This window comes from Debaryomyces hansenii (genome assembly GCF_000006445.2).
Source record: "Debaryomyces hansenii CBS767 chromosome G complete sequence".
Taxonomy (NCBI): Eukaryota; Fungi; Ascomycota; class Pichiomycetes; order Serinales; family Debaryomycetaceae; genus Debaryomyces; species Debaryomyces hansenii.
The window spans coordinates 1530592-1545161 of NC_006049.2; the positions used below are offsets into that span (position 1 = coordinate 1530592).

At 37.8% G+C, this 14570-nt stretch overlaps 7 protein-coding genes across 7 annotated transcripts; 4 read left to right on the forward strand and 3 right to left on the reverse strand. All coding sequences in view use genetic code 12, as the record gives it.

Moving 5' to 3' along the window:
* Positions 1–339: 339 nt before the first annotated feature.
* On the forward strand, positions 340–1200 carry DEHA2G18832g (DEHA2G18832p; the record flags this gene model as incomplete). The annotated part of the gene is made up of 1 exon (XM_462358.1): positions 340–1200. One exon carries the CDS (start codon positions 340–342, stop codon positions 1198–1200), a length of 861 nt encoding a protein of 286 aa, XP_462358.1.
* Positions 1201–1464: 264 nt separating this feature from the next.
* DEHA2G18854g (DEHA2G18854p) lies at positions 1465–2652 on the forward strand (the record flags this gene model as incomplete). The annotated part of the gene is made up of 1 exon (XM_002770617.1): positions 1465–2652. One exon carries the CDS (start codon positions 1465–1467, stop codon positions 2650–2652), a length of 1188 nt encoding a protein of 395 aa, XP_002770663.1.
* Positions 2653–3018: 366 nt separating this feature from the next.
* On the forward strand, positions 3019–5220 carry DEHA2G18876g (DEHA2G18876p; the record flags this gene model as incomplete). The annotated part of the gene is made up of 1 exon (XM_002770618.1): positions 3019–5220. One exon carries the CDS (start codon positions 3019–3021, stop codon positions 5218–5220), a length of 2202 nt encoding a protein of 733 aa, XP_002770664.1.
* Positions 5221–5616: 396 nt separating this feature from the next.
* DEHA2G18898g (DEHA2G18898p) lies at positions 5617–8817 on the forward strand (the record flags this gene model as incomplete). The annotated part of the gene is made up of 1 exon (XM_002770619.1): positions 5617–8817. One exon carries the CDS (start codon positions 5617–5619, stop codon positions 8815–8817), a length of 3201 nt encoding a protein of 1066 aa, XP_002770665.1.
* Positions 8818–9041: 224 nt separating this feature from the next.
* Positions 9042–9860, reverse strand: DEHA2G18920g (DEHA2G18920p; the record flags this gene model as incomplete). The annotated part of the gene is made up of 1 exon (XM_462362.1): positions 9042–9860. The coding sequence occupies one exon, from the start codon at positions 9858–9860 to the stop codon at positions 9042–9044; it is 819 nt and encodes a 272-aa protein (XP_462362.1).
* A 259-nt stretch (positions 9861–10119) lies between these two features.
* On the reverse strand, positions 10120–12837 carry DEHA2G18942g (DEHA2G18942p; the record flags this gene model as incomplete). Its single annotated transcript, XM_002770620.1, has 1 exon — positions 10120–12837. The coding sequence occupies one exon, from the start codon at positions 12835–12837 to the stop codon at positions 10120–10122; it is 2718 nt and encodes a 905-aa protein (XP_002770666.1).
* Positions 12838–13195: 358 nt separating this feature from the next.
* Positions 13196–14203, reverse strand: DEHA2G18964g (DEHA2G18964p; the record flags this gene model as incomplete). The annotated part of the gene is made up of 1 exon (XM_462364.1): positions 13196–14203. The coding sequence occupies one exon, from the start codon at positions 14201–14203 to the stop codon at positions 13196–13198; it is 1008 nt and encodes a 335-aa protein (XP_462364.1).
* Positions 14204–14570: the final 367 nt, after the last annotated feature.

The following is a 14570-nucleotide window of genomic DNA, read 5'->3' on the forward strand; positions in this document are numbered from 1 at the left end:
ATTTTTTCAGACCAAATTCGAAAATGTTCGAGAAGCCCAGGGCTCCACAATTTTTCACTATGACAGAGACAAAATGGCCCAATCTTTGGCACCGTAACGGCAATTAAATCAGATCCAAGTAGATACGACTAATACACTACTGATTAGCTTCGTGGATATTTAAGGATTATATTGTTAATACTGGGAGTAACAAGTTATCGTGGATTGATGGCATCATTCGTCGTATAGGGAAGTTTTTGTTCAGCCGATCGCGTTTATCAGAAAATTTATTTAGTACCCACTTCAGGTCAACAAAAGGTTTTCAAGAATAAGTGTTAGAAATCACAATAGACGTTAGACATGTCAGATTACGCTAAGCTAGTTGCTGGGTTAACGGGTGAAGACATTTTGAACAAATGGAGCGAAGTTACTCCGTTGAAACAGATCTCTGGAGTTCCGAAATCAGCAGGTTCAAGCACAGACAATTCCATCATCAACGAAACGATATTTGAAGGCCACAACGAGGAACAAATTAAATTGATGGATGAATTGTGCATTGTTTTAGACTACGAGGACAAGCCCATCGGAGCTGGTACCAAGAAGTTGTGCCATATAATGACCAACATCGACGAAGGGTTGTTGCACAGAGCATTTTCTGTGTTTCTCTTCAACGAGGACGGAAAGTTGTTATTACAACAGAGAGCTGACGAAAAGATCACATTCCCACAGATGTGGACCAACACCTGCTGTTCGCATCCGTTGTGCGTGCCTGATGAATTAGGCATAACGGCAGAGGGTGGAAGCTCGAACCAAAATGACTTGTCGACCGCCATTGCGGGAGCCAAGGTGGCAGCGCAAAGAAAGTTGGAGCACGAACTAGGCATTCCTTACGGAGATGCTCCTCTTGCCGACTTTCAGTACTTGACCAGAATCCACTACAAGTCGCCTAGTGGAGGTGACGACTCCAAGTGGGGTGAGCACGAGATCGACTACATCTTGATCTTGAAGACCAAGAACGACATCACCATAAATGCCAACTACAACGAGGTCAAGGACTACAAGTACGTGGGTCAAGACGAATTGAAGCAAATGTTTGAAGATGACTCGTTGGTATTCACCCCATGGTTCAAATTGATCTGCCAAACTTTCTTGTTCAACTGGTGGGGTAATTTGGACGACTTGCACTCTTTCAAAGACGATAAAGTCCACCGTTTACTCTAATATATATTCCAAATAAACTCTGTATAAATACCTATTCCAATATTTTTCACTCCGACCCAGAACCCGAGTCACATGTAGCCAGGCCTCTTTGACTCGACCGGGATGAACAGAGAAAGTGACACAAAATCCCAGAACTTCTGTTCATAGAGGAGAAGGAAATTTTACGGTTACAATTTCCACATTCCTAGTATATATATAGAAGAGTATTAGAGTGATAATACTTTGGATACGGGGAGATAAGAAGAACAGGAAGCTAGGATATAAATGATTTCATTAAGGAGTATACTGAGAAGTCCTGCGGTTCAACCGGCACGGATTTATCGTACGTTAGCGACAGCTGATACGTCGGGTATCAATGAGCAAGCCAAACCTAAGACCAAGAGAAAGAAGACAGTGTTTTCAGATTCATTAAATAAAGGACCATCGTTTGAGGACTTTGTGAACGGGAAAGCAGCGGATATGTTGGTTGATCCATTAGAAGCGGCCAGACAAGATCCGAACCAAAGATTGCCCAAATGGTTGAAGGTGCCAATCCCCAAGGGAAAGTCGTTTAACAACTTGAAAAATGACGTGAGGGAGTTGAAATTAGCAACGGTGTGTGAAGAGGCCAAATGTCCAAACATCGGTGAATGTTGGGGAGGAAAGAAGTCGGAGGCCACTGCCACGATCATGTTGATGGGGGACACCTGTACCAGAGGATGCCGTTTTTGCTCTGTGAAGACCAGCAGGGCGCCAGCCAAGCCAGATCCTATGGAGCCGGAGAACACGGCCGAAGCTATCAGTAGATGGGGGCTTGGATACGTTGTTTTGACCACGGTCGACAGGGACGATTTAGTGGATGGTGGTGCTAACCACTTGGCGGAAACGGTGAGAAAGATCAAAGAAAAAGCACCCCAAATCTTGGTAGAAGTATTGGGAGGTGACTTCAGAGGAGACTTGGATATGGCTGCGATTTTGGCAAGATCGGGCTTAGATGTGTATGCCCACAACATCGAAACGGTCGAGGCATTGACACCCTACGTAAGAGACCGCAGGGCCACTTATAGACAATCCTTGTCAATCTTGAACAAGGCCAAGGAGACAAAGCCATCGTTGGTGACCAAGACGTCGCTTATGTTAGGATTCGGTGAGACCGACGAACAGATCATGCAAACGTTGAAAGACTTGAGAGAAATAAAGTGTGACGTCGTGACATTCGGCCAATACATGAGACCTACCAAGAGACACATGAAGGTGGTTGATTATGTCAAGCCTGAAAAATTCGACTACTGGAGAGACACCGCTTTACAAATGGGCTTCCTTTATGTTGCCAGTGGTCCTTTGGTTAGATCGTCCTACAAGGCAGGTGAAGCCTTTATTGAAAACGTTATTAGAAAGAGAAGACACAATGTTGGTGAAACCCCAAGATTGGCCCAAGAAGTCAACCCAAAGATTATATCCCAATCCATTTGATGAGAATATTGCTTTAAAGCACAAAAAAAAAAGTACTCATTCTATACCTCGAGGAACCTGTTTAGATAACTTAATAGACCGTAATATAACAGACCTTGTATCTATCTGAAATCTTGCAGACCTGCTTGTAGCCTAACTAGTCTAACAATAAGCTAACACAGAAAGTTGCAAATGATTATTTTCAAACGTACACAAAATCGAAAAACCAAAACAAAAGCTGCATCGTCTGGATCAACGTCACTCAATTGCTATTATTAACGAATTAGTATACTATATCATACAAATAACACTTTATACTAGGTCTACATAAGGCTAGTTGATAGAAGGAGACATATACTTGATTTCAATTAGATAGTTCTTGGAAGAATGTCCAATCTACGGGAGACCCCAGACAAAGATGATAGCGACGAAGAGTCATTGATCACACAGTTTGAAACAACATTGACAATCAGACCTTCGTCAAATGAAGTGCACGATGATGGAGATATATCTATTGACCATACTACATTTATTCATAATAACACATTTGGGAATTTTACTAGAGATCAGAGTATTGTTGACATTGATGAATTGCAAGAGGAGGAGATTGCGCTGGAACAGATACCTAGGTTTAAAACAAAGAAGCATTTACAGCCTAGTCTTGCGGCCAGGGTGGCCAAGTCTCAGTCCCTCAGCCCAAGCCCTACTCCTAGTGCGTCCGATCTAAAGTACGAGAGACTTTTGACGCCTTCCCCATTAATTGATTATTCGTTAACCCGATTCACCAAAATCTTTACCGAGTTCTTGAAGTCGAATCCGCATATCCAGAAGGAATCGCCCAGATTCCGTAAGAATAGCGATAAAACATTGATTGTTTTATCGCCATATTCGGCAGAACATGCATTTGGTAGAAAATGGGTTACTAAGTCGTATCTTAGCACTATTTTCGAAAGGCCACAGAGGTTATTAGCATCTTGCATAGGTATTTCATCCGCGATTACAATGTTTCCATTCTTCTATAAATTAACCAATTCCACCAAGAGGGGGTCAATTTTCTCCTCGCATGTACGTAAGATACACGGAAAGGCGTGGCCTAAAAAATTGTACGAGTTGTGTTTAGCATCGCATGAAAAATTACAGAACGACGACTTAGAGGTTCCTGAAGACTGGAACACAGGAGATATATACTTAACGCCGAAAACTATAAACGCAATTGAGGGTGTTATTGGAACCATTGAGACTGCAGTCGATTCGTTGTACATGGACAGGCATGATAGTCATAATTTAGCATTTGTTGTTATTAGGCCTCCAGGTCATCATTCTCACGCGTGCTTACCTAGCGGGTTTTGCTTGTTAAATAACGTTCAGATTGGTATTGAATATGCGTTTGAACGTTATGGCGTTACCCATTGTGCCATATTAGATATCGATTTACATCATGGGGATGGATCCCAAGATATTTGCTGGGAAAGAGCCGGATTCGCAGGTGATTATGGGAAAGATGAAGACGACGAGATCGATGGACAAGGTCCAAGAGATGATTACGGTAAAAGATTTGCTACTTATCCAAAAGTTGGCTACTTTTCATTACATGATATAAAGTCATATCCAACTGAATTGGGCTATGCCACGAAAGAGAACATCAAGAATGCGTCGACATGCATTATGGATCATGACCTTAATATATGGAATGTTCACCTTCAAGAATGGTCCACCGAAGAAGAGTTTTACAAGCATTACCAAATAAAATACGTGAACATTTTGAATAGAGCAAATCAGTTTTTGAATCACGCGAAGAAGCAGTACGATAAGGAATATCAGGAATATTTGGTTAATTTAGCCAAATATAATAAATACGTATTGAAGCCCCATTTATACAATCAACCACTTTCGAAACCAGCTCCACCTCCACCGTTTAAACCTTTAATTACTATTTCTGCCGGATTTGATGCTCTGGAGTATGAAAATCCTCAAATGCAAAGACATGGAATCAACGTTCCTACCTCGTTTTATGCTACATTCACCAAAGATGTTGTCAAACTAGCTAAAATCCACACCAATGGAAAAATCGTTTCATTTTTAGAGGGTGGCTACTCTGATGGAGCATTATCCACTGGAATATTTTCTCATCTTATTGGTTTAACCAACAACCCTAATGACTCCCATGACGATGAACTCTTGTGGAACCCTACTTGGGGGAGTGAACAAGTCATGAAGGAATTAGTTAAAGGCTGCAAAAAAACCTGGGTACCCTACAAGAAGCCTCAAACAGATGTTACTATCTGGGCCAATGAGGTTATCAAGCTAGGCAGATCTATGATGCCAAATTCAATTTTACCGTCAGGTTATATCTATCAATACGAGGAACCTTCCGATAAGCCTGTCAAATCAGAGTACGTGTACGAAGACCCTGTGCCTGTAAATAAAATGGTAAAGGAGATTCTTGATAGTGACGGAAATGTATTAAAGGACGTTTCCTACAGTCCTTTGAAAAATGATCCGGAAGATAAACGGAGAATTGTTCGTCATACCAGGGCTTATTATAAGAAGTTAGCTTCCGCCCAAAAGCAACAAGAAGCCTCAAACTAACAACGTCCCTTAATTGCCATTTGCCATTAATTTATTTTCAAAGTTTAGCATATTCATACATATATATATTCCAGTATCGATAACGCTGAAAAATTTAGGTGCTAATAATTACCTTACTTGTAAAAACATAGCATGATATATCTGTTTATCATTGATCATTTCTTGTAAGTTTATTAGTATTCTTAAGCATATCATACCCCATATATTCTTTTTATTTTCATATGATCCATTTCGTATGTCTTTGTGAACACAATAAATTCCTCGTATTCGACCTTGAAAATTCACGCGTAAAAGACTAGTATCATAATATACTCTGACAGGATAAAGTTTTTGATATTAAAAGCATCGTCAGCAAGTAAGGCGTATAATTGGCGTATATAAGTGAAGCTTTCAAAGATGGAGGGCTTACGTATACATAAATCCGACAGCACGAAGGAGATTTTGAAACAAAAACCAGAAAAAAATAGCAAAGAATATCAACCATCGAGCGCCAGTATGGATAGGTTGAAGGTAACAGATGAATATATCAAGAAGCTAGAAGATGAGAAGAATGAATTGCAGGAAAAATTGATGAGACAGGAGAAAGTTATTGACATATTACAAGGACAATTGACAGCTAATGGAATTCCAATACTTTCAGGGACTATAACTTCTATTTTGAATGGAGAAATCAGTGAAGCACCTTCAACAAGCGCGAAAGAATCAAATGAAGAAGATATACCACAGCGTTCTGTAAGACGACAAATGACACCACAGAAAGGTCTTAGGAATAAGACATCGTCAAGCTCATTGGGGTCCAATCGTAGCCTTCAAATACCCAAATCTCCAATAGGTCATTTATCACCCATGACGCCCGTTGATAGAACAAGGGATTACGAATCTAATAGGTCTTCAGTATATTCAGATATTGAAGATGGAACGTCGTACAGGAGAAGCTTTACACAGGCAGAAGACTTAAGCAAATCCAGCAATAAAGATAATGCTAATGAAACAATTGAAATGAACCATAATGACACTATTAACGAGGATTCAGATTTGAAACAAGTTGAAGAATCTAATCGTACATTTGAACCGAACGATGAAAGTTCGATTAACACAGTTTTGGAAAATACGAAAGTCAAACCTACAACTAATGGGGCCATGGATAATAAGCTGCCTATTAATGATAGTATATCTACAAAGAAGGAAATTTCCACTACTAACTTGCTTAATACGAACGATGAAATGAAAGCCTCTGGTCTGGTTACGCAACATAAGAATACAAGTACCAGCAGTTTTAACTCGAATTATAAATCGAGAATCAAATTACCACCAAGCTTACAACCACCGCAAAAACAAGGTAAAGACTTATCCATTGACACGTCTATAGCCTCATCATCGGGAATGAAGGCTCTTAATAGTGCCGAAAGAAATGACTCGATTGGACGCCAAATTTCTAATGATCAAATTTCTATTCAGTCTCTGATAACTACACCTATGGAAGGGCCCCCCAGCCAAAGCACCCCAAAACTTGGCAGTGATACCGGAAGTTTTAGGAAACTAGCATTGACTCCAGAAATGGGTGGTTTCAATGGAAAATTTGCGCAACGATCAAATGATCAACTTACAGGGGATTCCCAAACGCACATTCAACAGCCTATGCTCGATAATGACTCTACTTTGTTGAGGACGCCAATAACTAACGAATTTTTGTCACACGATTCCGAATCTTTATCAAGGTTGTCTACACAGACACCTAATTCTAGCTTTCAAGTCTTACATACTCCAAAGGCAGAAGAAGATAGTGCGCTTTTTATTAAACCTGATGAATTTCAGACAATAAGTCTTACGGTGGTTAGTACCATAAATATAAGCAACTCAGCATCATCAAAGAAAGATGATCCTGCCTGTACTATATCAATTAACGACAGAGAATCACAGAAAGAAATGTGGCGAATTCGTAAGACTCACTCACAGTTGATGGCTTTTGATAATGAAATTAGACCAATAGTTGAGTATTTTGGTTTACCACCAATACCTGATAAGTCTTTATTGTTGTCAACTTCCCCGAACAAAGTTGATGCTCGTAAAAATAATTTGCAAAATTATTTCAATACAATCTTTCTAATGCCTCATCTTCCTCACATTATCTTATATCGGATTTGCAAGTATCTTTCATTGGATTTCATTAATCCGTTAGATGATTTTAGGAGTGGTGCAAGAAAAGAAGGCTATTTGATTCGCCGTTATAAGGGATTGGGTTCATCTTGGAAAATTAGGTGGTGTCAAGTCGATGGTCCATTCTTGGAAATATACGAAATACCTGGGGGTGTATGTATAGAACAAATTAAATTGAAAGGTTCTCAGATCGGTAAACAGACAAACGACTCAGTAGCGGAAGAAAGAGGTTATAGACATGCATTCTTAATTATGGAACCCCAGAAGAAAATATCGTCTTCTTCATCGAAGTACTTCTTTTGTGCTGAAAGCGATGAAGAAAGAGATGACTGGGTTGAAGCATTAGTTGAATTCAATGAAGTGGGTGACACATCTATGACATCTTATGGATCAAATGATAACGATAATTCCTTTTCAACAGATCTCGACGAAAGGTATAAGGATAATCAAGAAGAAGAAATAACTAAGCAATATTCTTCACAGACATCTAATCCACAGACAGGATTTGTGGGTGGATATCACTATCAACAAAGCACTTCCAGCATTGACCTTCCAAATAATAATATTGCTGAGAAGCCAAGTCAGAAAGATTTGAAAGAGGCTAAAAGATTGAAGAAAAGAAGTATATTTCCTTTCCGTAACAAGCTTAATTCGCTGATATTTGATTCTAATCCGACGGATACAGACCTGTCTCAGACAATAGTTGCAACACAACCACAGCAAGAACAACAACAAGAATCAAATATACAGCTGTATTTAGATCTGATGAATTTGGATGATGATCTAACAAAAGCAATATTTGGTAGAGAGCTTTCTGTGGCGTATGAATTATCCAATCATAAGCTTTTTGATAGAAGCATTCCAAGTATTTGCTATAGATGCTTAGATTTCTTATTGAAGGCAGGAGCTATATATGAAGAAGGTATCTTTAGATTAAGCGGATCTGCATCTAGCATTAGACAGTTGAAAGATCAATTTAATACTAATTTCGATTTAGACTTATTCGAATCACCATTACAACCTGATATGCACACAGTATCTGGATTATTGAAGACATACTTGAGAGAATTACCAACACCAATATTAGGGGGCCAACAATATAATGATTTGAAACATATAGCTGATACTAGAGGTGAATCAAGTTCAAGGTCAGAGTTAGCCTTGATATTCCGAGACTACTTGAGTAATTCGTCGAATATCGATGATATACACTACAACGTATGCTATGTGATCTTTAAATTCTTGCACCAAATTATTGCGAATAAAGGGACGAATAGAATGAATTTAAGAAATGTTTGTATTGTTTTCGTGCCTACATTGAATATTTCTCTTGAAGTCTTGACGATTCTTTTAGTTGATTTTGATTGTATATTTGAAGGGGGATCTCCTATCGCTAATGATAAAAGGGAAGTTCTAGACTTATACATTCCAAATTTTTAATTCTAGTATTTTATATAAATTATTTCTTGTATTATAACATAACTTATCATATAGTATAATTTCAAGTATCAAAGGTATTCTGAATAATCCTAACAGCTTTAGATTGCTTGAAGCCTATTAAATTATTAAAGCGTTTAATGATATGTATGAAATATAGATAATAAAGTACTATAATAATGGTTTCGGTATGGGGCCATACCGCAAGTTAATACGATAAAAACTAATCACCATTCACTCTCTCCAGTAGCCTTCTGGAAGACATAATCTCTTCCATTAATATTAGCCACTCCTTCCTTTAAATTAGACTTCCATTTATTTTTAACTCTTTGAACTTTATCATACAAGCATAACATGATTTGGCCCTCTTGGTCCCCATCTTCCTCGTCTGATTTTTCACTTTCCAAACCTTCATCCAAATCAGAGTTAATGTCATCTGAATCATTGAAAATATCGTCATCATCATCATTGTCATCATCGTCATTGCCATCCGCTTGGCTGATATTTTTATTGGCTGATCCTTGACGATTGTTTTTCAATTTTTTCATTATGTTGGTTGCCTGATCAGTATGCATAGTAAATTCAAAAGTTCCATCGGCTTGATTAATTCTTGGGAGCATTAAACCGGTACCATTATCATCATATTCCTGCTTAGGAGTTGGGTCTATATTTGGAATTTGAATATCACTATTATTGTTACTGCTAAGTCCTGTGGTATTATATGATAACTGAGAATCAGATTGCATATTGGGTAATTCTAATACAGAACCGGCACCCAATGGTAACGAATTATCGCCCAAGACACTACCAGTAGGCTCTTCTGAGTGTTGTGGTAATTGATTATTATCTATTTCATAAGCATTAGTTTGTTCGTCATCCCAGGTAAATCTGGAAACACCAGATTGACTTAGTTTCTCACACCATATTTTACGTAAATCCTGTAAAGTAGATTCATCAATTCCACTATCCTCAAAATCCTGCCTTGAATCGCTAATCACTTCTTCGATAATAGCTTCATATAGCTTACTTGCTTCAACGTTCGACATTATTTTCTCACTTCTCGTAGTTTATATATGCCTCGACTTTTGAAATATATTTTTTTAAGCAAATTCTCTACCGAATAAAACGAACCCAATAATAATCACAACAATCTTCTCCTCTATAAAGTTGTAAGGTTGGTTCCGTTGATATTTGCCTTAAATTTACCATTTCATTAATTTGTCAGCTCAATTTATACCGACCAGAACGTGACACAAAAACGGGAGCTCACCTTCTAAGAATTTATTTATTAAATTATATATCCTACTAATATCTCAGAGGTTTCTTAATGCCAGATTTTTTGGGACTTAGCTTCTTCTTAGGATTATGGTCAGAGCCGGATTGATATTCATCGATCAAACGTAACAATTGATTTTTTTCCATGTTAACAATCTCTAACTTCTTTTGTAAACTATCAATATCTCTAGCTTGTGATTTCTTCTCAAAGTGCAAGTTATCAATTTGCTTCTTGAAACTGGCTCTTACCTGATTAACCTTCAATTCATGTTTCTTTGAATATTCGAAGTATAGCTGTTCAGCAACTTCTTGAATTCTTGCGTTCGTCTTGGCTTGGCCTTGGGAAACTTGCTTCTTTAAATCTTCAATTTCGTCATTCAATGAAGTATTTTCGCCCTTAGACTGGAGAGATTTGATATCTTCTAATGCCTTTGAATAATCTTTTTCATAATCTGCGATAACTTGTTTCTGTTTATTTACTTTTTGAACCAATTCACCCATTTTTTTAGTATCACCACTTATTATTTCGTCTTTTTCAGTATTAATAGATTTTAGCAAATCCATTTGAGTTTCTGACTCACTTACATGCTGATTAAGCCTTTCGATTTCTTCAAGCAATCCACTTACTTTATTCTGCAATGATTCATTTGCTTCATTAGACTTATTTAATCCTTCCTGTAAACGATTAATCTTGTCATCCAAATCACTTCTAGCATTATTATAATTATTCAATTTATTCGTTAGTTCCTCAACGTCATCCTTATATTGTTGCAATTCGCGTCCCAGGTTCTTATTTTCTTCAGTTAAGTTATCAATTTTAGTCAATAACTCATTTTTCTCAGTCATTACTTGCTTGATTTCTTGTGTTTTGGAATCAAGCGTATTTTCGAGAGTCATGATCTTATCCTTAGCAAGATTCTCAAGCTTGTCTAATTCTTCTAGCAATTCTTGTTGTTTTGAATTTATTTCCTCTAATCCGTTGTTTTCCCTTCCCAAACGTCCAGTCTCAGTTAATAATTCTTCCTTTTCGCTTAATAAATTTTCAACCTTAATGTTGTAATCGATATTAGCATCGGTCAATGACGAGATTTCGGTGTCTTTTTCTTTGATTTCATCATTAAGGATCTTTATTTGTGATTCGTATTCTTTCTGTGAAATGCTTTTGTCTTCAACGCTCTTTTCTAGTCTTTTAATTTGCTCTCTTAAGGTATTACCTTCTTCAATAACAGACTCCAATTCATTTGCAGTAGATTCATATTTACTTTTACTCTTGGATAATCTTGATTCTAATTGGGTTACAGTATTTTCTTTGATCCTTAAAGCCTTAGTCATCGAAGCTAATTCCCTTTCATTATGTTTGAGCTGTATTAATAATAGATTCTCATTTGCGATCAATTTTTTCTTATCTTGCTTCAATTCCTTAATTTTTTGATCATATATTAAGAATTTATTATTTGTGGCTGATAATTCTTCAGAGAATTTTAAAATCTCTTGATTTTTATTATTGATCACTTCCTCCAAGTTCGCAACCTCCTTAAAATGATCATCTTGAACCTTTTTTATATGGTCTAGCGAGAAAACAGGTTTTGAATTTGGCGATAACAAAAAATTGATTGTTGGTTCGTCTTCTAATTCATTAAATCCATCAGAATTTTCGTCTTCCATTCTATTAGATGAAACGTGATTCTCTTTTTGGTCACTATTGACCGATAACATATGATTCTTTAACGGACTGATGGTCTCCTTTGATTCTGTATTATTGATGACGTTTTCTTTGATGCGATGCTGTTGATTTATTTCGGGACTTTTGGCGACTGGTTCGGTATATCTTTGGGGTGTAACATAATCTACCTCATCAGTAATCTTTATGATCCTACTGAGCTGAGTACTTTCATTGCCACGCATTTTAGACGTCATTGTGTGCGATGTGTTAACTTCATTATTATAGATATCGCCGTCACTATCTTCGTCTATGACTGTGGGCTCGTGTAATTTAGCAGGTGAAGCTCCAGAACTGAAGCGACCAACCAAATCTTCTTTATTAAATACCTGGTCAATTTGGATCAGATGCTCGTCATCAGATTTATGATGTGAAACTTCTGATTCATTAGCATTAGTGATTACTTTGGCAATCTTGCGAGAATTTTCAATAACAGAATCATCTTCAATGCTACGTTTGTCCGCTTTAGAAGGACTACTTTTGGGAGGAGAACTCTTCACATTTTTCGCAAACGAAGAATTGATCTGTTTGATGGGAGTATCTATCTTCGAAGGTGACGACTCAAATGGACTTTTATGCGATATAGATGAGTTCACATCACTAGACAATTGGCTGGCCTGTGTACTTTTACCCGAATTATGCATGTTTTCCTTATTAGATGGACTACCGTGGCGGCTGGACGACTTTAATTCATATAATCTGGCGTCTAATTTCGTTTTGGATTTTTTCAACGAATCCAAGTTCGGTTGATTAGTAGCTCGAGGTGATGTTAATGGAATTCTCTTATTCACCGAATACAATGGTTCTGCTTTCTTCGTTAATGGAGTAGCCGTTAAGCCCTTTGGGGTTTCATTATGTACTGTATTTCTTCTGGCATCCTGCTTAGCACTTAATCCATGAGGATGTTTTGCTAAGATATCAGGGCTCGTTGTGTTCGTAGAAAGTCTAGATGGAGGAATCTTTATTGGTGATAGCTTCTCACCTTCAATCATGGACATATCAGCTTCAAATCTAAGCGGAGAGGTCATTGCTATTTCCTTGTCCTTCGAGGTTTTCTTTGTTTGTTTATATGATTTTTTGTTAATTTGAAGGAACCACTTTTAACGCGTTTTTAAGGCGCAAAAAAATTCGTGTCGCTTTCAAACCAATTATTAGTTCTGTAGATAAGTTTGTAGTATGGAGGTTTCTATGGTTCTATAAGGCTTACAAGTGGTATAATGCAAATATGTTGTTTAATAAATGAAAAAGTTATAATATTCATAAAAAAACATAGAAAAAAATCCTAAATAGTAGATAAATCCGAAAAAATTCAGCTAAAGTGATAGCTATAGGGTATCATAACAATCTTTCAATGTAGAATGAATGTCAGTAATCACTTATTGAAACTTAGAAGTTAAAAACGAAACCTCTCTTAGCGTTAGCAACTGGTTCGTAGCCAGTGGTTGCACTTGGTAAAGCAGATGAGTAGTAAGTACCATTGTTACCGGCAGTTTGGAAAGACGAGCTAGTGACTGGGATGCTAGAGTTAGCATAAGAAGAAGAACCAGCAGCAGTAGTGTAGACTTGAGTAGAAGTAACTTGAACGTAACTGGTGATGGTAGTGATGTCATCACCGTGAGTAAATTCAGCTTCAACTGGGTAAGAAGTAGTCAAGGTTGAGGTTAAAAAGACTGTAGAGGTAACGTCAGGAGTAGAAGAAACAGCTTTTTCATCTCCCTTAGTGACAGTGACAGTGACAGTTTCTGGAGTACATTGACCACCAGTTTTGGTTTCAGTATCAGTTTCAAGAGCGGAAACAAATGTAGAAGAACCTTGGGTGATAGTGGTGAGCTTGGTGATGGTGGAGGTAGTGACTTGACCGGTTGAAGAAGGAGCTTTAGTAGCAGCATCAGAAGAAGCTTCAGCGGATGATGATGGAGGAACAGTGGTGGTGTAAGTGTTAGTTGCTTGGACAGTTTCAGAACCATCAGAAGAGATGGTTTGGTATTCAATGACGGTGGAAGTGAGGGTAGTGTCAGCCTCGCTAGAAGTAACAGAAGCAGAAACAGCAGAGGCTGATGATTCAAAGTCATTAATTTCGTCGGTAGCAGAAGTTGGGATGGTTAAAGTAGTGTCTGGCAAAGTGATGGTAATGTACTCATCAACAGTGATGGTAGTATCCTGTTCAACATCAGAAGATTGAGCAGCATCGGAAGTCAAAGCAGCATCAGAAGATACTACACCAGACGAAGCACCACTAGCTGCAAGAACAACAGCAGAAAAACCGGTGGAAGCACTTGGGGTGACCGAAACCTCAGAGGAGTTTTCATATCTCTTGAAGTTGACTGGTCTGAATGGAATGGCCGCAGCTGAAGTGGCCAAAATTAATGGAATAACACCTGATGATAAACGCATTTCGATTTATAAATTTCTTTCTGAACTAATTTCAATCAAATATTTGATCAAGGTTTTCTAAATCAAATAGTTATCAAAGGAGTGGACGCGATTAGGTTACGCAAGATTAAACAGAGCGAATGAAATCAACTAATACTTAAGGGAAGTAGAATTAAGCAAGAAAACGATTGGAATCTTCAAGGTGGAAATCCCATCCAATATATATCGATAAAAATATCGTGTTTCAAATAGCGCTACATTGTAAACAAAACATAATAAGGACAGACAATTTATAACGGTATGCATCATTTTGCTCTTAAACAATCAGGGGTGTCCGATCCTTGCCCTGTTAACTATGTAGCTGCGCTTTCTTGGAATGTTTAGTAAA